The sequence below is a fragment of the Ascaphus truei genome, chromosome 4, assembly GCF_040206685.1.
Source record: "Ascaphus truei isolate aAscTru1 chromosome 4, aAscTru1.hap1, whole genome shotgun sequence".
Classification (NCBI taxonomy): Eukaryota; Metazoa; Chordata; class Amphibia; order Anura; family Ascaphidae; genus Ascaphus; species Ascaphus truei.
The window spans coordinates 363,984,749-364,012,231 of record NC_134486.1 but is presented as its reverse complement, the minus strand read 5'-3'; the positions used below and the strand labels follow the sequence as shown (position 1 = coordinate 364,012,231).

Here is a 27,483-nt window from a genome sequence, read left to right as displayed (position 1 = left end):
TGATACGGGGCTCCGACCAGTGGCGTATGCAAGTCGAAGCTTGACTCCAAGCGAACAGAACTATCCAGTCCACAAGTTGGAGTTCCTAGCCCTCAAATGGGCTGTAGTGGACAAGCTACATGATTACTTGTATGGGGTACAGTTTGAAGTCAGGACAGATAACAACCCCATGACTTACATCAACACGTCCGCCAAATTGGATGCGACAGGTCACCGATGGTTAGCGGCGCTGGCCAACTATCGGTTCAACCTTAAGTACAAATCGGGGCCTACCAACATAGGGGCCGATGCTCTGTCGCGAGACCTGGGCTTCAACCTACCACTGATGAGGAGGTGTGGGAAGAAATTCCGGGGCCTGGCATAAGTGCTCTATGCTCACTAGCAGCAGTGGTCAACGATCAAGTGGCATTCTCTGAGTTAAGAATAGCTGATTCACTAGGGTGTCAATCCTGGTCAGTCCCACGGGCGTACCGACGACCGGAAAGAATGAACATTACGGAGGACAAAATCATTTCCTGGAAAGAATTGGTGCAACGTCGGATTCAAGACCCAGTGGTGGAGCTAGCTCACCAAGCCCTGCAACAAGGAAATCCCTCTATCCTTAAGCAAGCACCTAGAGAACTGGTGAAACTACTACTGAATGAGTTCGGCAAATTCGAACTGGACAACTGCCTACTGTATGGGGTTATACCGTACCACAATCATCCCGACCGGCGACAGCTATTCTTGCCTCAAAGTCTGAGAAATATGGTCCTCTGGGCACTACATGATGATCATGGCCATCTGGGCGTTGACAAGACGTTCGGGTTACTTCAGGACCGGTTCTATTGGCCAAAAATGAGGGAATTGGTGGAAATGCATTGCCGACGTTGTACTCGCTGTATACAAAGGAAGACACTTCCCACTCAGCCGGCCCCTATGGCCCATCTGAAAAGCTCCGGCCCATGGATTTGGTGTGCATGGATTTCTTGTGTATCGAGCCAGACACCCGGGGCATCGGTAACGTACTGGTGATTACAGACCACTATTCTAGATACGCCCAAGCATTCCCCACCAAAGATCAATGGGCGGTGACAGTGGCTAGAGTATTGTGAGAAATACTTTATTCATTATGGATTACCGAACTGGCTACACTCTGACCAAGGCAGGGATTTCGAGAGTACTCTCATTCGAGAAGTGCTGAAGTTGTTGAATATAGCTAAGTCACGGACCACCCCGTACCACCCAGTACGCCATGATGCCATGCCCGAACGGTTCAACCGACCGCTACTTGACATGCTGGGAACATTAAGAGGCTCTCAGAAGACTGAGTGGAGCAAGCATGTGGAGACGTTGGCGCATGCCTATAACTGTACTAGACATGAGTCTACAGGGTATACTCCATACTTCTTGATGTTTGGAAGAGAAGCTAGGCTGCCCGTGGACGTGCGACTGCGGATATCTACCGATGGGGTATCCAACAGGACGCATTTCCGATATGTACAAAGGTTACAAGACAGCCTGCAGCAGGCCTATAAATTGGCTGAGAAGGCGGTGGCGCAATTGAATGCGAGTAACAAAAGGCGCTACGATCACAAGGTGCGACATAAAGAGCTCCGCCCGGGGGATGCTGTTCTCCTTCATAATCTGGGCATTCCCGGAAAGCACAAACTGGCTGATCGGTGGAGAGATGGGGTTTATGAGGTGGAATCACAGATGCCTGGCCTCCCGGTTTACCGCATCAAGGACTCCGAAGGCCGGGTAAAGGTATGGCATAGGAACTATCTGCTCCCCTTACCTCAAGTAGGGGACAACGAATTGGAAGTGCCCACTGTTTCAATCGATGGAGAAGCTGAAAGTACAGAGGATGTCCCAGAGACTGTAATAAATGCCACCTCTGAGAATCCTATAGAGGGAACCTCTCAAAGGGGCCTTCCGGCCGCGGGGTCATCTCCCGAAGGAGCTACGGGTAAAGAGCCCCTTGGTCCAACGACAGATACGCTGACTCCAGTGAGCCAGCCACTAGACCCACAGAGCCCGTGGTTTGTGCCTCAAAAAGACTTTGTAGACCTATCGAGCCCCTCAAGGGCAGAGTTGGAAATGCCAAACGAGACTTGCTACTCTCCCGAGGAGGTAGCTGAAGAGCAACTTCGCCGAAGCCAAAGAACTGGTCAACCTCCAATGAGGATGGCTTATGATCAATTCGGGGCACCCTATTATGAGGCTCAGCAGTGGGCTCACAGCAGAGTGCAGTTTGTTGCTGTGATGTTCAATGAAATGTGCAATCTGATCTAGAGCTAATAAGTAAGATTGCATGTATGTTGTGCCATTTTTATTATATAACGTTCTGTGTATAGTTACGTAAGTTGTGGCTTATGAAGGTCTGCTATTCTTGTAGGAAGTGGAGCGTTGGACGCAATCCGCAGCGCCTTGTTCTGTAATTTTTGGAGAGATGATCTTTGATATTGGTGGCAACCACTCCACACCGGGGAGGCGTATGTTATTGTGGGTCTAATGATCGCCTTGATCACATTGACTTTGCTCTTGATGGGCATGGTCCTTGTCTTCAGCAGAGGGTACAGTGCTGCCAGCTTGGTTGTTGCCTTCTGTTGAATCTTCTCAATGTGGTTTCTCCAGCTTAGCTTGCTATATAGGATTACCCCTAGGTAAGAGCTGTTTGGCTCCCATTTGACAGCCTCTCCGTTAAGGGTGATTGGTGGGTGTGCCTTGATCCTCTTTTTGGTAAACAGTGTAGCTGTAGTCTTGCTGGAGTTCTGTCCTACTTGCCAGTCGCTGTACCATGTTGATAGCATGTCTAGTGCTTTCTGGATGTTCTTAGCTACTTCTTTCTCTCTGAAGGACTGGGAGATGACTGCCACATCATCTGCGTAGAGTGCCAGTTGGGTCTTGTGGAGGTCTGTGGGGATGTCATTCATGAAGAGGTTGAACAGGAAAGGTCCCAGGACTGATCCCTGTGGCACGCCTGCGCGGATGGGGCGTGTTGTTGAGAGCTCTTCTCGCACAGCCACGTGGAATGTGCGCTCCCGCAAGTAGCTTGCAGTCAGCTTAATCAGGTAGTTTGGGAATTTCAGGTTGATCATTTTGTGCAGTAGTCCTTCATGCCAAACTCTGTCAAACGCTTTGGCCACGTCCAAGAAGACTACTCCAGTTGATTTGTGGATGTTGAATCCATGGCTTATTATGTCAACGACTCGCAGCAGCTGATGGTTGGTTGAGTGGTCCTTCCGGAATCCAAATTGCTCCTTTAGTAGAATGTTTTTACCAGAGGCAAAGTGGCGGAGGCGCGTAAGAATAACTTTCTCCAGGAGTTTCGACAGTCCAGAGAGCAGGCTTATCGGACGGTAGTTTGCAGGATCCCTCAGTGGTTTTCCAGGCTTTGGAAATACAATGACCTTGGCTTCCTTCCAGGATTGAGGAAAGTGCTGGAGCCGCATGCATGCATTGAAGATTTCTGTGAGGCATTCCATGGCTGCCGGCGGAAGCTTCTTGATGGCCAGGTTGGTAATTCCGTCACTTCCTGGTGCTTTGCCATTTGCCAGCTTTTCTGCAAGTTGCGTTATCTCGGTCCTGGTGCATCCTTCAAGGGTTTCCGCTTCGGTCTCTGGTAGGTGCTCGGTAAGATGCCTGTTAACTCCTTGCTCAACTTCCCGTGCTATTTTGCTGGCTTGGTTAGGCCTAAAAGTTGTCTCCAGGGTCAGGTATATATAGAGGGAACTGATTCCCTATTGGTTCCGCGATATGTCAATCAAAGTGTAGGTCAGACTCAAGTCTGACCCCTGGTGTTCAAATGTGATATTACTGAATTTTCCTTATTATAGTGAACAGACTATCCAAATTTCAAGAGCTCAATAAATGTGACCGCTCTGTCACCAACAGTATCCCTGATACAGATGGGCAAGGAGGGTATTCCTATTTGAAGGGGACAGGAATATGGTGCTTTTACCAGTAAGTATCTCGGAAACCAGGGGGATGGGGTGGAGGGACTGGAGTTTAAATTAATGAGATTCAACTCTTGTACCCACTGGTTATTTCACTGATTATACCTTGATGTATGATATAAAGGACTGCTTCTGAATTTTTCAATTTAAAGTACAGGACGATCACATTTTTGGGGGAGGGACAATTTATACGACTTTTTCGGCTCTCTTTTTTTCTTTTTTGTTTCTGTTAACTTTTGTATGTACTGTATATCATTTTAGTTCCTTACCTCTCTCGCCAGGGGGCTACCAATAAGATCAATCAACCAGAAAAGGTCGGCCACAGATTCCACTCCAGCATGTTTCAGCTCTGGGGACCCCCCAGTTTCCAGTTTGATAAAAAAAAAAAAGGGCAGAGAGACTGCAGGGGTAAAAACAAACAAACAGAGGAAACTGCAACAGTACCGGGGTCCGACGGCACCAGAGGGCCACCAGTCTGGCACGTCCAGTCATGTGATTGCTCCAGGCACCACTTCAGTTTTGTTTGGGCTGGTCCCTCCATTGGAGCACTTAGCTCAAACAACCCCTAGAAAATGAGTATGCACCTACGATGAACTTGGTAGGCCATAAGGTCCTCTAGTGGGCCAGGTACGTCATAAGAGCACCGTAAAGGTTAAGTGGCTAAGTATTGAAGTCAAGCCACCCTCTTGTGCAATCAAGACCACTAAACCATTACTGCTTTGCCACTATATACAACTTATTCCTCTTCTAATTCTCAGTGCAATAGTTTCCTTGAGAAAACATGGCTCTTTGGTGGTTTAGGCCATTTTTTACTAAGCAGTGCTATTCTGTAATGCGCTGATGGCTGTTGTGCTACCTCCCTTCTGGGGATTGGATGGGAATGCAAGCAGTGGGTGCGGGGGGAGGGGGAGGCGAGATTGTTTGTTTGGTTGGGCTATGTGCCGCATCCTCACACAGCCGCATACTCTACAGAACTGTTTTTTTTAACTTTCCCATTAAATAAATTGTATGCCATATTCCTTCCCAAATAGTTTCGACTGTCTTGTTCTTGGTGTCTGACTTCTTCCTCTTTTTGGGTTCGGTTGTTATTGCTTCTTCCTTCACCTGGAAACGAAAAAGACACAAGTAACCAGAACACACCAACACCCCCACACATACACTACCTAAAAACCACCACAATTCCATAGGACACCTTCTGGTGGTGCTAAAAGAAAGCTTGTGGTCCATTCACTTAAATGTTTCATTGTGTTTCAGATTGCTCCGCAGGATATATATCCTTCAGTTTTAAAGAAATCTACTGTGTGCAGCTCACTAAGGCTGCGCTTATAGTAAGCGTGGCGCGACAGAGCGACGGATTGGTCGCAATCGCTGGAAGTCATCTCTATTTGATTTTGTATTTTATGTCTTTATTTATATAGCGCCATAAATGTACATAGCGCTTCACAGTAGTAATACATGTGGTAATCAAATAAATAACAAATAATATAAATAACAGGTCATGGGAATAAGTGCTTCAGACATAAAAGTAACATTAAGGAAGAGGAGTCCCTGCTCCAAGGAGCTTACAATCTAATTGGTAGGTAGGGGAACATATAGAGACAATAGGAGGGAGTTCTGGTAAGTGCGTCTGCAGGGGGCCAAGCTTTATGTATCATGTGTCCAGGATTATCCAGTGCTATTCATATGCTTCTTTAAGCAAATGATTTTCCAGCGACCGTCGCCGGCACTATACTGTAAGCGTAGCCTAACACTGCTGCCGTCACTATCTGAGACCAGATGCCTACAATGTGGCATCATTTGATACATTGTATGCTGCTCTGTATAAGAGCTCAAGGATGTATATACTGGCTAAACCTGACTATGCAACATTATCTCAATCATGCCTAATAGCAGATAATCCCTTATGACTAACAGCCGCATTTGAGTTTAAACAATTACTACTACCCTTGACTTATTATGCCCATGTTCATCCCTACGTATATATGTACATCCATTTGGGGGGTGGGGGGAGATTGTGGGTCTGATGCAAGTCTGCCTACTCCAAATCAGCTCCCTACTGACTGGATCTTTTAATTACCACCTGGGTACCGTATCTGACTATTATTACTTCTAGGGCCTCGGACATGGTCAAAAAGACTGTGCTGAGGCGCGCTGAGGGGAAACATTATCTCTATCAGCGCGGCTTTAGACGGCGCTTCCGCACGCTTCCGCATGCGTGCGGAGGCGTGTGGAATTTTAGCCGACAGACAAATTTTAGATTTCCCGCTGAGGGAAGCGCAGGGCCGGTCACGTGACTGCCAGAAGCCAATGGCAGTCCGTGACGTCGGCGCCGTGGTGCGCTAGCCCCGCCTCCCACTCCGTCTCCCGAAAGCCTCCCACCCGGCACACAAGTGCGCTCGCTGACGCTCATGCAGGGACAAGAAAAATCAGGAGAGCATGAGCGTCAGCGCTGCCCAGCGCTCCTCCCTGCACCATGTCTCAGGCCTAACGTTATTCTTTTGTCTGTTTGCGTTGTTATGTAGGGGACCTCACGTCTCTATATACATATGTGCTGTCACGTTGGCACTACCTATTTTACAATGTGTTGAATAAAAGTCCTTTTTAATTACTACAATTATCATGATTACTGAGCTACGTACTGTGGAGCAGCCGTCCCTCTGATGAGTGCAGCCTGCTTTCCAGTGCACAAATCAGTGCTTTTTATTACAAGGTGCCTTCATGTCTTATGGCTCAGATAGACCAGAGAGTGAAAAGCTTACAGAGACGATATCAAATCATGGAAAAAAGCATCAACATTTAAGAACACTCATTGTACTGTATTGTGTACTTCACTAACATCCAGGGTGCTACTAAAGAGAAACAACACATTCAGCGGTGCAGGCGTCTCCGAGGTGATCCTGTGCATTGCAGGCATTAAGTGTAAAACAATGAAGTCAGAGACTCTTCCAGATGAGATATCTGATGAGTACAATGTACATTCCAGAAGTACCATTAATTCAGACCCCCCACTACGTAATGTGAATGCCTCTCTATAATCTCCAAGTATTTGTTGGAGAACAGTAAATGGGGTTATCCTGGCAACAATAATGAGAAGTGGCATAGTATAGGAAAGCCGGGTACATTTCCGAGGAATTACAAGACTGGAACGATATTCTACCTACACATACACAACTTTAGGCCTCAATTATACCAGAAACTGCAGAGCAATTCAGTGACGTCATCGTATCGATGCTACATGTGCACATGCAGAAGCGATTTGTAGCACTACTGCATTAAGATGCACTGTGATTGGCCGTGCAAATCACGTGACGCGGCCGTCGCCTGTGAAAAACAAAATCTGAAATCTCTTCAGGAGACAGAAGCTTTGCAGCACGTCGCGGTGCTACCGTCGCGATTGGTATGTGCGCTTTCATTGCATTTCATTGTCTTGTTTTGAAGCTGCGCGGCGTCTCGCCATCGCGAGCGATTTCTGGTATAATCACGGCCTTAGAAGTTAGGGGAGATAGGAGAATGATAATGTCAGTTCCTGGCACGGTGGCCACATTCGCATGCCCTAGTTAATGATATATCTCTCAATTCTGGCTGGCTCTGTAAAAATGTAACCAAGCTTTCATCCTCAAAATGATTAATTATTTACCACACTGATATCATGAAATCTGCATTACAAATGAATTACCGTATTTACCGTGCCTAAAAACTATCACCGATATACCCGACGTAGCCAATGTTATTGCATCGTCAAAGTGACGCTCGAAGGTGGTGCATCCTTCAAAGTGGGGTTTGCCGATGCGCCATCCAGGACATACTTGAAAACGAGAGGTAACTCTCAATGTATTACTTCCTGGTGAAACATTTTTATAAATTAAATAAACATATAAAAATAGTTTGCCGATGCACCATTTAGACAAATATTGCCGTGCGCATAATGACACCCCCCCCAGCCTTCATTTTATGTGGATGCAATAAGGTTGGCTACATCTGTGTTTAATAAACACATTGGGGGCAATATATAATGAATAGTATTTTGGAAACTAAATGTAGCCCCGGACCCCTTGGTCTCTTAGGGCCCCCCCTTACCTCTGCGGCGCCTGCCGGAGGTGTGCGGCAATGTCTGGCGGGTGCCGGGAGTTCTGCGGGACCGGCAGTGGTTGCGCAGGGCAAGCGCATCACCGGGGACTCCCGGCGGCGGCCGTGCAGGGCGGCGCCATCTTGCGCTAGTTCGCGCATGTGCATTTGAAGCTCCGGTGACTATTACAAGTCGCGCATGCGCAGGAGCAGAGCGATCGCAGGTAAACAGGCAGGGAAGGTGCTGCGGGGACTACAACCCCTAGCAGACACAGGGGCCAGCGCACACGTGGCCAAGCAGGGCCAATAGGAGTGCAGGGATCTCGGCAGCATAGAAGAGATACTTTTCGCGCGCTCAGCCCACGGTAGTGAGTCAGGACCAGGAAGAGCTAGGGGTAGGAGGTGAGTGCAGGGGTCTGTGATCCACTGCATTAGGCCAGCAGCCCCCTATGCCCCAGTTAGGTCCTGCACCACATACCAGGTTGTGTTACTTCAGGGACAGGCCCTAGGTTAGGGACCCTGCCTCTTAGTGTATAAGCTGTACAGTCAGGGACACAGCGGATGCTGCGCTTCCCACCCAGAGTCTTGGGATCAGGCCTACTCCGCAGAGAGAGCGGGACTATACTCAGGGTGGACTGCCCTGACAGATCATCACGCTGGTGGAACCGGACGTCGCCCAGGAGGTCGTCGGATCCTTTTCGAAGATCCTTTGACGCCCAGGTGCCGCCGCACTGGGCAGGTATCGTTACACATGTGCACCAACTACTGAGTACTCATACATAGTGGCAGCGCTGACCACGGGACAAGGGTTATACTGTGGACACGGTGTGGGGGTACACGGTGGTGGGACAGGGGTACACACTCACAAGTGGGAGTGAATTACTTTGGGAACTTATAGAGTATAAGAGTTATATATGTACAGTAAAGGTTATTGTTGCTTTATCATACCAATTGTATTATTTGGTTGTGTCCTGTGAGGGGCCCCTCCCGCTCTGTCTGGATCCCTCTCAGGTGGAGGCGTTGCACCGCGAGATTGCGAATATATATATATATATATACCCCAGGCTCTCAGTGCGGAGGCTTAGGCTCCTGCAAGCCATACAGGTGTATACAGTAGTAGTAGCTTCTGTGTTCAGAGGGAAACAGTGCTACATAAAGAAAACAGTGCTTTGCGTAAAGAAATACATTTCTCACCTAATATCATTAGCAGCTTATGTTGGTATGTCATTACTCGTGTTCTCACATTTGGTGCACGTTTTCCTATTCCTTGTATGATGTGTGTCACGTTCGTACATATCAATGCATTAAGAGTTGTTTGCGTCTACTTTCATTTTTGTTTTACATATCAATTGCATATGCGCGCCACAGACAAAATCCAAACTCGGCCTACAACGCAGAACCTTGTGGTAAAACCTTTTTTGCCACACAAGACATCAAAATGTATTTCTTTATCAAATATTTTACCAGGAAAAAATACAACCAGAGACACCTCTCGTTTTTAAGTATGTCTTTTCAAACTTGGTTTGATACATTGGTACACCAAGACGCGTGTTAGAGTGGCGCACAGGAGACGAACAAATACAACAAATTGCTTTTAGCAACACTATACGTAGGCTCCGCACATGTACAGTATGTAGCATCATGTTTGCTAAGCATTGCTAAGCCGTAAGACACCTTTTGTACCATTAAACTGAATGGTACAAATAATGGGGGTATCAAAATCACTCAGCTGCAAAGATATTGTAGGGCAAACAAAGGGTACCAGATTTGTCAAAGAAAAGCATCCCATGGCTTTGAGTCACATGATCCTCTCTTTGATAAATCTGATGTATATTATTTGCCCTGGGTTTCCCCATTTTTTCAGCCAGTGGTCTTTGATACAGCGACAATATATACAATATAATAAAATGAGCAGTTAAGGAGAACATTAAGAATTTCTAATTACGAGTCCAACATGCAATTTCTCACCTACGGTATGCAATACTTTGAAAGGTCTTTCTTTCAACACTTTTTAAAAAGGTGGACGCAAATTCCTATCTAGATTATACGAGTAATCATTCTGTCAATTGGCTTAATAATATCCCCTATGGACAATTTTTAAGAATACGCAGGAATTGTTCTGAACAAAAGGACTGTGACGATCAAACAAATATCTTAACACAGAGGTTTATTGATAAGGGATACAGAAAAGGGATTTTAAACAAATCCTTAATGAAAAGTAGAATTAGACAAAGATCTAATTTACTAATACCTAAAAAGAAAACACCAGAAATTCAAGAAAATTCAACTCCCTTTTTTATTACCAATTTTATTAAACAAGAATCAAAGATAAAGACACTAATTAATAAGCATTGGAATATTTTATTAATGGATCCTGTTTTTAACAATAAATTAGCTGCTAAACCGAAAATAGTTTTTAGGAAGGCTAAAAACCTTAAAAGTATTCTAGCACCAAGCCTCCTAAAAGGAGCAAACAACAAAAAATCTGTTGCAAATAAAAGTTTTTTATGTAAACCGATGGGCAATCACAAATGTGGCAAATGTGTGATGTGTCAACATATGTCCCAAGAAAAAGTTTTTAAAGACCATCAGACTGGAATAGAATATAAAATAAATCAATTCATTACATGCCAAACGACACATTTAGTTTATATAATAGATTGCCCGTGCAAAAAATACTATATTGGTAAAACCATCCGCCCCTTAAAAGTAAGGATTGGAGAACACATTAATGGTATTAAAAATGCAAAACGAAATATAGAGTCTGGGAGGAAGGTACATAATCTGGCCATGCACTTTTTAGAGCAACACAATGGTGAAACAAAGGGTTTACATTTTAGAGGGTTGGAGGTCGTAGAAAGAGATATTAGGAAAGGTAATAGAGAATTAAAATTACTCCAAAGAGAACAATATTGGATTTATACCTTAAAAAGTAAAATCCCTGGTGGCCTTAACGAAATGATAGAACTAAACCCTTTTCTTAAATAATTTATAATCATTATATATCAATTATATAAACAATAATATCATCAATAATGAACTTTAGGTATATATATAGCTTTTAGACGTGGAATTTTAGATGTTGATTTTAATTATTTTTTAATATTGTCATGTATTTTTAGGAGATGTATGCTAGTGAAAGATATAACTGTATAAGTATACAATATGCAACATCAGAGATCAAAAATGGGTAGCTATCAATTTAAAATCAAATCTTAATCATTAATTGGATTATTGGTATGAGTATAGGTAGACATGTATTTGTAGAGTTCACATTAAGTATTATTGTATTTATTTTTATGTGTAAATATGTTCAGTGTTTGTATATGTATACTATGCATCTTTAGTCACATTCACCATTGGGAATTATTTTAAAAGTATGTTTTGACACATGTATTTTGTGTTGGTTAATTAGGTGGTGACCTATATAAGACCACCTCCTGCAATACCCTAATACCTCCTGACGAAGCGCTATACTGCGCGAAACGCGTAGAGGGTTGTTTGAATACTTTTATGTTGCACTCCTGGGTAGGAGTGCATTTTTTAGCACAGTAGAATCTCCCTATTTTCTGTATTTGCTGGGAAATCCCCCCGTCAGTCTGGAGTGGCTGTTGCTATTGCTATAGCTTTTGCCACGACCTGAGAGAGCCCGCCTATCACTCGGTTGCTACACTTCCGGTTCCGGGTCAGGGACCCTGTGTGACTCAAGCAGTGTGTCGTAGTCAGGACGGGGGCAACCAAATAGACGCAGACCAGATTTCTGTGGGAGTATCTACATGCTGCTGTTTTACCAATTGTAAGTAATTCTGTGTTTTGTTGTTACAATAAATTGACCCTATCTCACCCTGGTATTTTCTTTCTCTGCGCTCCACCTCCCATCTCTTTTTTGCTTTCTTTCAACACTAATTAAAGTTTTCAGTGTCAATGCGGAATGAGGAGCATGGTGAGCAAGGGAGCCTGTTCCAAACCCCAATGCCAGCTCCATGTGATCTTGGGTAAGTCACTGAGGCCCAGATGCACTAAGTTCCGCTTTCTAACCTGATATTAACCTAAATTAACGTTGGGTTAGTCTTAATGTATATCCACTAAAGAGAATGACCTTATAGTAACCCAGTGTTACTCCTTGAAAGAGAGTATAGTTAAATGTGTCTTGCTAATGATATGCAATATGTATATATGTGCAAAAGAGGTGTTCTCCCAGTAACACCTCTTTCCCCGGCCAATAAAAGAGTGTCACTTAAAAGTGTATTAATTCTGTACAGGTTGTGCTCAGTGTCTCTATTTACCTGTTCTCAGGCTGCTGGCATCCGTGCAGGGCTGGTATGGTAAGCAGCTGGAAGTAACGATAGAGGGCGCCACAAATTTTTCTTTCTTTCTTTACATGGACAGTCAAACAAACTTCATCCTTGGGTGCCCACACAGCACCCAAGGGGTTATATTGAACTTGCACAGTATAATCACCTGTAACAACCAGGGGTTGTATTATTTAACCTGCACACATTATATTGCTGTAAGCTTACAAGCTTTTTAAACGATTACCGCAATTGACTTAGAGGGGCAGCACCTCACCTATTTTTGGCATTTACCCTTCAGGGGATTACAATGGGTGTATGATAGAGTGCCAATACACCAATACATACAGTGTTATAGGCCGGGTGATATATATGTGTGCTACCTTGGTTAATGGATCATATACTATCTGTGGTTACATGCTAACATTAGCATTTACCATTCAATTAAACCCCGGTGATAGCAGGACATGACTGGGATATACAGTCACGTTTGTTTTATGTACACCCACTTACTTTAATCAACATTAATAAAGTATTTTGAATTATTTCAACCTACCTACTCTGAGTTATAGAGTGCTACCAGCTGAGTTCTTTTTCTTATGTGTATTATTGTGCCCACACAGCATCCTCATAGGGGCACATTGCTTATCACCTTGTTGTCACTGTATATGGCAATCCATTGCCTAGCTCAGGGTTTCCCAAACTTTTTTTTCCGTGACCCGGTTATTTTTGAACTTCTCCTTCGTGACCCACTAAAATTTTTATCGCCTATAGGTAAAATAAAACAGTTATGAGTGTCCATACAGATTTCATATATTCTCCCAATCCCCTCTATTCTCTACCCCCCCCATTCTCTCTCTGACCTGCACAGACGCACACAGTCACTGACCTACAGACACTCACACAGACAGACCAACAGAGACACTGACCACGCACAGACACCCACACAGACAGACCTGCACAGACACAGCCACTGCTGGCCTGCACAGACACACACACAGCCACTGATACACACACACAGCCACTGATACACACACACACCTGCAGCCACTGACACACACGCAGCCACTGACACACAAACGCACACACAGACACACACGCACACACAGACACTGATACACACACAGACACTGATACACACACACTGATACACACACACGCAGCCACTGATACACACACACAGCCACTGATACACACACACAGCCACTGATACACACACACAGCCACTGATACACACACACAGCCACTGATACACACACACATACTGATACACACACACAAACACACACACTGATACACACACACACACTGATACACACACAGTGAATTACAGGCAGCGACGGATATGTGTGACTGGAGGGGGGGGGGGACTGGAGCGACCTCGCAGTCACCATTGCCCGCCCCCGCTCCCATCTCCCGCACCAAGGGGACCGGGGGGAAGGGAGCGCCAGGACAGGAGGCACAGGTACAACACCACCCCCCCCCCCTCCCCTACCACCTCCTACCTCCTATCCAGGGCCGCCAACAGAAATCATTGGGCCCGGGACAAAGGAAAGGAGCAGGCGCTCCCCCCCCCCCGAACCCATAGCGCACCTACCACAAAAAAATATCTTTTAGCGCGCAACTTTTACTTAACTGTTTTCTTATTGAGATATAAAAATAAACAGGTTGCATTGTAATGTTTTTTTCTGTATTTTCAACAAAAGACATGTGACTGCCTGCCTTGAATGACAGTGACTGGGTGGATGAATGACAGTAGAATGACAGTAGGGTGAATGACTGTGGGTGGGAGGGTGAATGACGGTGGGTTGGTCAGTGACTGGGTGGGTGGGAGACAGTGACTGGGTGGGTGACAGTGACTGGGTGGGTAGGTGGGTGATAGTGACTGGGTGGGATACAGTGACTGGGTGGGAGAGTGACTGGGTGACAGTTACTGGGTGGGTGGGAGACAGTGACTGGGTGGGTGACAGTGACTGGGTGGGAGAGAGTGACTGGGTGACAGTGACTGGGTGGGTGGGAGACAGTGACTGGGTGGGTGACAGTGACTGGGTGGGAGAGAGTGACTGGGTGACAGTGACTGGGTGACAGTGACTGGGTGGGGTGACTTACCTTGCCGCCGGACGCTTTCCCCTGCTGCCCCCGATATCCCCGCGGCAGCTGCCCGGGACGGGAGGTGGGCTTGGGGACATGGGAGGTGGGCTCGGGAGATGAGCTCGGGGGGAGCGCGGGAAGCTGGCTGCGGGGGGAAGAGGGCCACAGTAGGAGCTAGTACTTCCCCCTCCGGCCGCAGAGGAACTGGTACTTCCTCCTCCGTCCCACGTTGGGAGCGGGGGGGAGTGGGCCCTGCGCATGCGCGGGGGAATCGCCGCCATTTTTTTTTACTTCAGGGGGGGGAACACCGCACGGCCAGCCTCGCTGCGACCTGGCAATTTTGGTTCCAGGGCCCGGTGCCGGGTCACGACCCACCATTTGGGAAACGCTGGCCTAGCTGATGGCCTGTTCTTTATACACTGGGACCTATTGGCAAGGTTCCCTTCTTGCTGGAGGATCCACACCCCATCACCCTGTGCAGAGCCCTTCCGATCTCCACTCACTGGATACAGTCGACCTATTCGTCTAGCAACTCCAAGGCCCATTCTCTTCCCTGCCCCTCTAGCAGAGGCAGAGGTATGGCACAGACTAACTCTCCCCCCAAGGGAAGAAGACCAGAGAAGGCCCAATAGTCAGGCTCATGGCTGTCTGACCTGCCTCTCTCAAGGGGGTAGAGGCACTACAAATTTGGGGTGGCACCGCCCTTTAGCACAGCCAGGAAGGGGGCATCAGGTCTGTCCCATGATTGGACATAGTCAGGCCTGATGTCACCGCCACCCACTGTCACTCAAGTGCAGCACCAGTGAGTGGGTTAAACCCATATTGACTACTGGCAGGCTGCTTTACCAGGGCTTACTGCCAGGAGTAGGGCAGGTTAGTAGCCATAGGTGGCATTGCTATACATAGATACCAAATGTTAAACTCTAACCCTATCACAAACCTACTTAATGTACTAAAGCAAATATAAAATCTTTGCATTTGAATTTCAGTCTAATGGTTAATTCAGCTGATGTTGTAGCATTCTCCTGAATCACATTATTAGTTAATATTAACCACACTATTGACATTCAGATGGCTAGAGACTGTAACAAGTGAAATAGTTTTCTTCTGACGTCAGTTTTAGGTTCAGCGCAGTGTGCTTTTGTTTGGCATTATCAGGCTTTCACAGAATTAAGGCATATGGGGGTCAAGAACTGTGGAGCAAAATTGACAAGACATGGGGCATTTCCATTTTGCTTCAATGTATCCAGGTACTTGCTGTAACTTTTGTTCTGTGTGCACTTGTTTGTGATCCAGGCAGTGTCAGTAAGAGGTATTACGGTAGAGCAGTGGTGTATTTAAAGGGCCCCGGAGCCCTCGCACATTATTTATATATATATATATATATATATTTTTTTATATATATATATATATATATATATATATATATATATATATATATGGGCCGGCTCCCTCCAGTGAGCTATATAACGCCGGAGCACTAGTGAGTCCTGTCCAGCTCCTCTTCTTACACTGGGACCTATTGATTAGGAAAGAAGAGGGACAATATTTATAAGCTCACTGTCATTTAGCAGCTGAAGGAGCAGGGAGTAGCTACCATTCACGCCAGCAACATCTCTGCTTCCTCTGCACTGGGGGGAGAAGATCGGGGCTGCAGCTAAATCCCAGGGGACAGCATGCGGTCCTCGATTAAGCCTGTGTCCCGTCGATGGGGTAGAGTGAGGGTTGCCACATGCCTGATTTATAAGTGCATGTATCAAATAATTTTTTTCTTTTTGTCCTTTTCTTCCTGTTTTTTACTGTAGGATAATAAATTACAACTGGTCTGAGGCAGCTTAAAACTCTCTGGCCAACAATCTGCACAAGATGTAAGAACCTTGATTAAACTAGTTTGTTACATTTGATGCAACTGCGAGCAATGCGTGAACACATCCCCCCCCCACCCCACAAAATCATGGTTCCTAAAACAGAAGTGGATGTTAGGTTCTCTGAGTGTAACATGGTATGATCAAAGCTAATTACATGCAAAATCAATGTCCGAAATATATCTCATTGGCACAGGCTTAACTTTACGTTATTGCATTATAACGTTGCATTATCTTCCAATAACATGACGTTAAGTACGCCCTGGCGTTACACCAATCCAGACACAAAATAGGTCTTTTGCTGGAGTGGAGAGCTAGAGGAGAGGAAAATAACTTCAGGGATTAATACTGCGTTTAAATCATGCATAACTGTAGTTGCAGCCAACCAGACACTGCAAAAGCCCTATTTCTGAGTCTGGGTGCGAGTAACACCATGTTTACACTATGACTTAAATTACATCATGTTAACTCCCAGCGTTAACCTTAACGGAATTTAGTGGACATAAATGTTATGATAACACTTGTCCTAAGGATAAAGTGTTAATATTAACGTGATGTCAATTTGGGTTAATGTCATTAAAATGGCTTATCGGAGCGTAAAGCGTGTTTCCCTCAGTTTTGCAGATTTTTATACAAATGGGACTGTTTCTTATCAGAACTTGGTTGCAAAACTGTTGCAAGAAACAGGGTCAAATGTATTAAAGAGAAAAGTTCCATTTGAATGTCCTCTCTCTGTGTGTGCGCCAGTACTAATGCTGCTTCTAGATTACTGCGCGGTGTTTAAACATACAGACCCACATATCGGGCAAAATAAGTATGTTTTCTGTATCCGTGCGGTTGGCGTCTCTAGAAAGATTTAGGCCCGAATTAACAAAGCAGCGCTATTTCATAAGAGACCTTTCAGCACTTGAAGACACCATATGGCCCACTGAAGTGATAACGACCGCATGGTAAATATATCCCCCAATTCACCCTAATGTCAAATGTTCAGTTATTTGCTTCTTTTGTAAAAAAAAAAAAAATTGTTAATGTCTATTTTCTTTGGATTTGTTTCATTTGATTGTTATCTGGTAATTATTGTTATTTTCCCTAAATGATTCTGCTGCCGCTACTAGCCAAACACAAGAACAAATGGGACAGGCGCTGGATGGACATTATTCCTAAATATTCTTTACAAAAAAAAGTTTATACTGTATATATATATATATATAAAATATATATATTTTTTGTTTGTTTTACTATATGCAGGCTTTTTATTACCTTTATTGAAAACGAATTACCTAAGCTGCCGAACGATTCGTTGTCCTGTGATCGATCAGCAAAGATCCGGCTTCCCAGGGTTCACTAAATGGCTGCCTTTTAGTTTCAATCAATACTTCAGTCTGTAAATTAGCAGCTACAATGTATGCTTATATTACAATAGTAACATTATCTGTTATTACAGTTTGCAGCTCAAACTGCTGGGAATATTGGCAACACATAATCAAAAACAGGAAAATGTTTGCAAATATCTTGCACTGCTGGGGAGGTGGGCTATACCTGCTATATTGTAGATATCAAAGGATGCTCAGTATATTAAAACTCATTTAAAATGGCATTAAAGTTGAATTGAAAAAAAATATGTATTATTATCTAATTATCTAATACTACAGAACAGACTTATTTAAAAAAAAAAAAAAAAAACAGTTTGAACAGATTTAAAAATAATTTTACTTGTCTATTTTTTTTTAATAGTGTCAATCACCTACAGTACATGTAACCTAATGGCCGCTACCATTAGTACACTTTGATCCCAGGAGGGGCTGCCCATTTAAAGAAGGCCTTTTCTGAAAGCATTTTTTCGGAATTAAATTAAAGACTTGGCAAAAAAAAAAGAAAAACACCACATGCAGATAAGCAACACCGATCGCTCTGTAATATCCAGTATCGGAATTGAGATAATTCCAGTGTTAGATCTACCTCTTTATCCCACTTAAGCTTTTTATCCCCCTTGTTGCCTCATATAGCCAATAGATGGGTGCTTTGCTGTTTTTGTCATGCTCCCCGTCCCTAAACTCCGGAGAATTCACATAGTAATGTGAGTAGGAAGCAAAAAGTGTCACGCCCACTAGGTGCGCAATTGCATGTCTCTACCCAGAATCCTTTACGTGTCACTACCCAGAATCCTTTACATGTCACTGCCTAACCACTGTATGTGGATATGTGATAACGGGGGTGGGGGGGGTGACAGGGACGGGGACCGGGAAGCAAGCTGGTTTGGGGAATATGGAAAACATGCATACACACTCATAGGTACTCCACCTTTGCAATACATTACTATATACAGTACTAATCTTTTCCAACTGGGGTTACGTGTGAAAAGAAAGATCTCTGTGATTTATGGCACTACTGAGTAAAGATGTACTTTTCTTCCTGTTCTGTTTGGTCTGGCTGTCCTACAGAATTACTGATGAACTTTAAGTAAATAGTGATACAAGGACCTTTGGCAAATATTGATTGTGTTGTCAATGTTAGGGAAAACAATCCAAAAGATAATAAGCAAATCAATCTCTTACAATGTTTTCCACAAGACTAGACCTTACAATCCATTTAAACCTTCCTATTTTGTAAAAAAAAAAAAAAATTTAAAAACCTCTGTTACTTATTGATACAATTCTAGGAAGGTGGAAAGGGAATTCTGGTTCCTAAAGCTAAACAAAATGTTCATTCTTTGCAGAAAATAGTCATGACAATATACAAACTTGTGGTGCATCTGCCTTCAGTTTCAGCTTCAGCTGAATGAAGAAATAGTTTGCTCAGACCTGGAAGTTAGTACGAGCTGACACATTTATGAGGTGCAATCAATGTCAAGGAGGGGACCGTTCCAAGATGCTTTACAAAAGAGAGGCCAAGTTGATTTTTTATTTGAACGCCCTGTCTCCGAAGGGGCTTGAATGAAAACCTTAATTATGGGTGTTTTCTATAAGGCTATTATACAAGTACTACAGACAGGGCCGTCGATTTGGGAGAATCGGGACAAGTGTCCCAGGCCCGGTGGCTGTGGGAGAACCGGCCAGTGGTCAGCCCTAACTTCTTTTTCCAGCTGCCGGTCCTCTCGTTGCCATTGGGCAGCAGCTCTCCCCAGCAGTTGGCCTCCCTCGCGGCCCAGACGCGCACCATTATCAGACAGAGGCCCGGCGCACACCAGCGTCCCTGCGTGGGACAGTGAGGGAGGCCCGAGAACTTCCCCAAGATAAGTGTTTTTTTTAATATATTTGGGGGTAGAGTTTGTATGTATTTGAGGGGGCTGTATGTGTTTTTGGGTGGTTGTATGCATTTTGGGGGGTTGTATGTTCTTGGTGGGGTTGTATGTATTAGGGGGGGTGTAACAGGGACTTATCCCTGTTTAAATAAAGCTGCCTCAGAGCTCTGAATCCAGCAGGGAGCTGGTTAATTGCAGCCACTCAATTGGCCAGGCTCCACCTGGATAATCAGAGCTCTAGAAAAGCCTCCTGTGAGAAACAGAGAGAGATTCCTTAGCACACAAGTGTGCTGACAGAGGAGAGGAAAGACCAGACTGATATTCCTGGGAGTGGCTGGACTGCAAAGCCTGTAGCTGGAGAACAGGAAACGGTCAGATAAGACTATTGTATATATTTCTTCTTGATAAAATGTTCTACTCTATGTTTTTGGACTGGGAACTGGCCTAACCAGCCAGTTACAGATAGTTAGGGCATATACAGTTAAGTTATTCTCCAAAGTGGAGTAGGTGTTTGTTTATTTTGTTTTTGTATGCTGAACAGTTTAAAGGAACAGGCTCAATAAAGCCAGGTTTAATTTCACCCATATCGGTCTCCACTAGTGTACCTCTGCACACATCTGTGGGGGGGTGTGTTTTTTTATCTATTGGGGGGGGGGAGGTTGTATGTATTTGGGGAGGTGTGTTTTGTATTTTTATGGGGGGTGATTTGTATGTATTTGATTGGGAGTAATTATTGGGAGGGGGGTGATTGTGTGGGGGGAATTGTGTCTGTGTGTGTGTGGTCAGGGGGGGAGGAGGAAGTGAGTGTGAGGAGCGGGGATTAAGAGAGCGGGATTGAGTGAGAGGGGGTTAATTGATGAGGGGAGTGTAAGAAAAGGAATGTTGAAGAGAGGGGGTAAGAGTGAGATGGGGTGAAGAAATTACAAGGGGAGACAGGGGAGGAATAGAGGGGAGGAATAGAGGAGGGGGCTCATCAGGAGGTGTGAAATGGGGGTTATTGCAAAATTGCAGAGACTTTACCTACTACTCAACTCTTTACCTATGTCCATTTTATTAAAGGTACTTTTTTATGACCTGTGTACCCTATGAATCCAATAATAGAGGGTCTATTCCACTGCTGATTTATCATCCTTCGATGGGTCTGTTGATTTTATAAATTGGAGAGTTTACCATAGTTGTATCTTGTTGTTTTCATTCACATTAGTTCGCTTTAAATTCTACTAATGTTTTTAATGTATGCACTTTTACCGTTTTTAAAGCTAGGGGAGCCATGTGGCCTGTCACCTAGCAACTGGGCTGCCGTATGTCTGCATCTATTCTCTGTTTAATATAGTACGAGGCCCTTTACATATAGTCTAGGTAAAAGACTGGAGCATAGTATTAAATTATATTTGTGTTATCTTTTATAAGTTATGAACGTGTTATCTCCATATATCAGTGTGAATTCATAATGTATCTGTTTGCCTTATTAATATATTACTGTGTAATATTTGATAGCTACATGTACAGTCTTTTATTTGGTTACAGTCACTACTTTCACTAGAAGGAGCTGCACGGCACATTACTTGGAATAAGAACACTGTTCCTTCGTGCAAATTTTCACCATTTTTTCAGTTGCTTCTTTGATTAAAGTATAGACACTGACACAGTGTGGGGTTGGCGATGTCTTGATAAAGGTCCCTGCTGTAGGCTGAAACATCAATCATTCAATAAATACACAACATTCATGTTTTAAGACCTGTGAGTGCACAGTGTCATATATATATATATATACTACATGTGAACCGCAAGTGATACGAATTTCGAAAAAGCAACCTATAGTTTGTAGAGATAGAACGATTGTGGCAAACTTTCCAGGTCATCCCTGACAATTCTCCTGGAAAATACTCAAAAGAGCTTTCCATCGATATGTGACATGACTGAGTAGCAAAAAAGTTGCAGGAGACAGAGAACGTGACAGACAGATTGAAACGTGTGTGTGTGTGTGCATGGCCGTCTTAATGCATGGGCACGCTGGGCAGTTGCCCGGGGGCCCCATGAGCATAGGGGCCCAATGCTAATCTATGCACAGGCCAGAATTTAACACTAATTTTCCGATCACCCGCGTCAACATTTAAATCTCCCGCTAACTCGGTAGAAAGAGAAAAATTACGACTTGTAGCTCAGAGTTGGCAGGGCCCAGTGCACTGCTTTGCCCGGGGGCCTATAATGCTGTTAAGATGTGTGTGTGTGTGTTTCAAGGAGGCAGGCAGCTCAATACTTATCAGAACTATGCTTGCTTTTTATAAATCTTTTGTGATTTTGATACTTCCCAAATCCCAGCCCATGTGGATTATCTGTTTTATTCCCCAATCCTGAGGTAGAGTTCAAACGAATTGCCTAGACACTATGTGGTGTCCATACTACTAACTAAAGAACTAGGCTGTCAGGCTCTCTGAAGGACTTTGCGATGAGCCACACATCCTTGTTTGCTACCCCTGTGATACCTCTACTACAGGTATACCTATACACACAATGTGACTGCTCCATGAGTAGTCTGTAGTTTAAACTAATTTCGGGCCACTACAGTCTGATGGATAAACTACATCAGGACTTTGTCTTCTCAGACCTATCGTTTGTATACTACCCTACTCTCTTGTCTTGGACCATTTTGCCTCTACCAAAACAAACGTTGTATATAGTGGACTGATATTCTCCTGTGTACTTGACACCCTGATCCTGAATATTTGGACATGTCACATGAGAACTAAACATTGTCTTTCTTGGTCTGTGCTCTTATCATGAAACATATGGATTCCTAACTGTATCTTATTATTTTACCCTATATTTTTTTTCTATTACACAATATGTACATACTGATTTGCAGTGCAAAGTTAGTTTGCTGGTGTCCCCAGTACCTTTTGACTGTATATGTGTGTGTGACCTGCATCATTCCTTAGGCCGTGCGTATAGTGCCCGCGACGGGCGACGCAACGCCAACCAAAAACAAATACATTGCCGCCGCCACGTGCGCTTATAGGACATTGTCCTAAGCCAATTATACCAAAGAGCCATCAGCCTATAAATATCAAGACAAAACGACAGACAGGATACGATTCCTGAAGAAGCCTTGAGCGAAACGCGTAGAATCTATCCGGTGAGGGCTGACTACGGAACGAGGAGTGCTGGCAAAATGGTATCTGCGCTTCTTCATTCATTTCCGCCCATACTCGAGCCATCACCGGAAGTGGCGTAGGGATTAGGGGCAGAGACGCGCGCCGGTAATTGAGAAGCCAAACACCCTCATCATTTCGTACAATGCCCGATTCTCATGTTGAAATGTGAGTGTATTTACTTTCATATTCTGTGATGTACAATACACTTTGGGAACATATCGCACTATGAGAGTTTTCTTTATATGTCCTTGAGCTACACAAGAGGATCCACCACACTGCTGCGAGAGAGATCATACTGATGATGTCCATTATACTGCTGCAAAAGAGATCACACTGACACCCATACCTACCTTGGCTCTAGTTAGAGAGAGATTGAGGGCCTCATGCAGTAAGCGACGATTATGTGAAATCGGCAAGCTTATCGATTAGTCATGTTATTGGCGTTTTTCCCTCTCCGTATGCAGTAAGTGCCGAATACATTCAAAATCAACCAGAAAACAAATCCGCCCACTCTCACGATGATGAGCCGATCACACACAGGTGTATCGGCGTGCGTGGCGGGGTGCTGTTAGGTTGCACAATCACAAATCTTGCTGAATCAGGCGAAACAAGCATGTTTTTGATTGCGCGCCATATTTAAAGGCAACGTGTACTGCTAATCATTCTCTGTGTTGTTGGGAGTGAGAGAGAGAGAGACGCACAGAGCTGGACGATTGAAGATTTGCATATTGACTGAGAGACTTGTTGTGTATTGGGTGAGCTTTGTCCTTTGTTGTTTTGTTTACATCTTTGTCTTGTTTTATATGTGGAAGTGGGTCGTGTGATTGCCTGTACATTTCTTGTCTGTTTTTTGTGAGTGCTGGAAGTATGCCCGCAAAGCGTGGGAAGAGTGATGCTGGTGGGAGTGGGAGTGCTACTCGTGCGAGTACGCGTCGGAGTGAACGTTCTGTTCAGGGGAGTGATGTTGCTGGTGCACCGAGTGGTGTTGCTGGGAGTGGGAGTGCTGTTGTTGGGAGTGGGAGTGCTGGTGCTGCGAGTGGTGTTGCTGGGAGTGGGAGTGCTGTTGTTGGGAGTGGGAGTGCTGGTGCTGCGAGTGGTGTTGCTGGGAGTGGGAGTGCTGTTGTTGGGAGTGGGAGTGCTGTTGTTGGGAGTGGGAGTGCTGTTGCTGTGAGTGGGAGTGCTGGTGCTGGGAGTGCTGGTGCTAGGAGTGTGAGTGCTGGTGCTAGGAGTGTGAGTGCTGGTGCTAGGAGTGGGAGTGCTGGTGCTAGGAGTGGGAGTGCTGGTGCTAGGAGTGGGAGTGCTGGTGCTGGGAGTGCTGCTGGTGGCGCAGTTGCTGATGGGGTGTCTGGTGGTGGCGTGCTTGCTGGTGGCTAGCTTTTGGAGGCTCTTCCATTGGAAGAAGGAGAGTCCAGTCAGCACCAGCCAAGCTCTGACCCTAAACCTGCTCGGAAAAAACGTGTGGAGAAGCCACGTAATCCTCGCTTCAATGACCAGGAAAATAGGGCTCTTGTCACTGGCATTCTGGAGCACTATGACAGTCTCTATGGACATTTAGTAGGTAAGTGTAACTTTACATTTATTATTCAAATACATGTGATCCTAGGTCATCTGAGTTTTGTTCATATGCAAATATGGGTACACAATATCTTTCTATGTTCATTAGTGTGGAAACACAGCTTTTTATCATGCCTTACAAGGACAAATAAACACAGGCGGTCAATTTGCCAGAACTGCATACAATATGAATGCAACCTTGCTTACATGTATAGGTTTAGTAGTGAATGCTCATGTGCTGCACATATTACACATAAAACAGCATGTTTGCTATCTCTTGGAACAGCTAGCAGTGTAGGAAACTGGTGCTTATATTATTATTAATTTACCTCATATCTTTTATATGTTTTTCAAGGGCGGACAAGTGCAGCAAGCAAAAAAGAAATGTGGGACACAATAGTCATTGGTGTCAATGCCTGTGGGAATAGTGTCAGGGACAAGTATCATTGTCGGAAAAGATTTGATGATATTAGGTCCAAATTGAAAAAGAAAATACAAGACCAACGCGTGCATGCTACTGGCACTGGAGGTGGGCCCACACCACAACGTCTCATATTGACTCCATTGGAGGAGCTGCTTCGGCCAAAATTACTTACCGTCGTCGTGGAAGGCTTGGCTGGTGACCGTGACATTGGAATTTATCCGTCACAATTTCCAGCAGGTGATAAATATTACTGTACTAGGCGTGTCGTTGCTTACAGTTATTTTGCATATTTACACTGCTTTTTATACTGTCTTCACAATATAAGCATACCTGCATCTATATATGTATATGTCTGATTCTGTATATATATATCTCAAAATAGACATATATGTAGTAGTCCTACTAAAAGCAGTAACTAATATAGCACGTGCCATTGCGTGCTCATTTACATGTGAATTCCCAAAATGCATAGCTGCAGTGGAAGCAATTGATGGTGGGCGAAGATGGGGAACAACAGGGTAGTACACATGTGTAACACATGTTCATGAGAAATTATTAGTAGCTACAGGTACAGAACAGAAATATGTATCATATTATTGTGTATTTTATTGATTTTACTCCGACAAACATGACATTACTGCCTATTTTAAGCATGCATCAAAGAAATTGCATGTAACGGCCTACAAACATCACTGGCACTAACACATCTATAGTTGCTTATGAAAAGGTCCATTTTTGCTTTATGTCATATACAGACAGCATAATGAGGCACACGTATCATATGTTATGTCATTGTTTTCATAACTTAAACACTGCAGATGACTACTTAGCTCATCTACCATTGTGTTAAAGCAGCTGCAATTAATATCTCATCACAGCATACACTTCAACAGAGGGGGTGGGGTTCAGCACACACACTAATTACAGCCTCATTTCACGGTCAACTTAGTTCACACCATTTGCACCTGTTTCAAGTCATTGAAAGGTGTGGCTGATTAGGCTTTTTGGGGAAGGGAATACCTTTCTTACAACCTGAATAGCACAACTGAAGTTAATCACACTCATTTGAAAGCTTAACTCTAGCTACTAAATGCCCCAACAACTCATTACTTATCAAAGCGTACGTCACACATTAGTTCACTCATATCTATAGTTGAACTACTATGAAAGACACATTATCACACACTGCATGTGTTGTCTTGTTGAGTCACAGCCACATTCAGGTGTGCCACATCTTCGATTAATGTACCACACATATCCTCTACCAAAAACAACACTTTTTGCAATATGACCACCTTCATGATAACCATTGTGAATGGTCATCTCATGATAGTTATGTACATTATGATACTGATATCACTACACAACATATGATTTTTATGTACTCATTTAATCTATTTATCCTCACGCATTACTGCAGAAACATAGTATGTTGTATGTTAGGGAACTCAAAAATTCTAAGTACACAGGCATGTACAGTGTTATTACAACTATTTATGTTCACTTTCACACACATTTTCGGTTAAGGAACTGATGTTGTTAGTTAATCATAAATACAGAACATACAATAAGTGTTTGTTCAATATTTACACATGTAAATGTAAAACTTATGTTATTGTTATATATAGTTGCCCCTGGAGGACATGTGTCACCTGAGATGGAACAAGTGTCTTCACCTGGGTCAGCCAGCTCAACACTACTAGAAGGTGAGTGTATCATTTGCTGGCCATATAATATGTGCTCTTCTATATGTTATGTTGTCATGTGCATTATTTGTTTTGCACATCTTCTTTAAATAGGATTACTTAGTGTCAGTGAAAATTAAGTGTAAGGCAACATGTATTGTGTTAGTGATGTTAATTATCATGTAGGACTTCTGAGTTTAGAGCAACTTTTCATTCATTCATATTTCATACTGAGTCCAAACATTATTCGTAAGTCAAGGTAGTTTTTAATGAGGTTATAAAACGTATGCTAACATGTTAGGTGTTACTTAGGACACAGTACAATTACATAGTAACACAGCATACATTAACATGCCATTTAATAATGTGTACATTTCTTTTTAGAACATCATGGTGATGAGGATGATGAGTATGATGAGGATGACGCCACAGAAGAGACTGAAATACAATCATGTGACCATGAAGAGGTGCCAATAGAAACTGTTGTACCGCCAAATCGTCCATCAACTTCCACATACGATGCAATTGTAGCTTCAGAGGGAAAAATAGTGGACGCAGAAAATCGTCGCCATTCAGACATGATGACAGTGCTGGAAAGGATGATTGGACTGCAGGAAGAAACAGTATCACAATTGGCACATCTCCACAGAGTCTTCATTGAAGTGCCTAAACAGTTGCAAAAAATCAACACCTCATTCGAAGCATTAGTTGTTCAGCAAACACAAGCTAATTACTGGAGAATGACTAATGTACCACAATTCAACACCTCCCAGCCAGGATCTGTTCATGCAGGTCAGTTTTCACCACATTCATCTGATATTCATTCACCAGGCCCAAATGTTACCGGTCAAGTAGCAGACATTGCTGTGCAGGTTCCTGATGACATCCTACCGCTGCCATCTGTACAAATTCAGCAGCAGACACCTACAAAGGAGGCGACAAAAACAAAACAAGACACACATGAAACAGACCAACCATCACTTGTGCAGTGTCTACCAACTTGCTCACATGTGTCACTGGGCACAAGCCCTGTCCGTGAACAGTCACTACCCAAAAGCCCTGTAGGTGAGTCGCTGCCCAAAAGCCCTGTAGGTGAATCGCTGCCCAAAAGCCCTGTAGGTGAGTCGCTGCCCAAAAGCCCTGTAGGTGAATCGCTGCCCAAAAGCCCTGTAG

At 44.1% G+C, this 27,483-nt stretch overlaps 1 protein-coding gene across 1 annotated transcript; it reads left to right on the top strand.

Annotated features, from left to right (window-relative positions):
• The first annotated feature begins 486 nt into the window (after positions 1 to 486).
• Positions 487 to 27,483, top strand: LOC142492418 (uncharacterized). Its single transcript, XM_075595061.1, has 6 exons — positions 487 to 677; positions 12,300 to 12,328; positions 24,557 to 24,862; positions 26,254 to 26,331; positions 26,695 to 27,429; positions 27,476 to 27,483. The coding sequence occupies exons 1-6, from the start codon at positions 487 to 489 to the stop codon at positions 27,481 to 27,483; spliced, it is 1,347 nt and encodes a 448-aa protein (XP_075451176.1).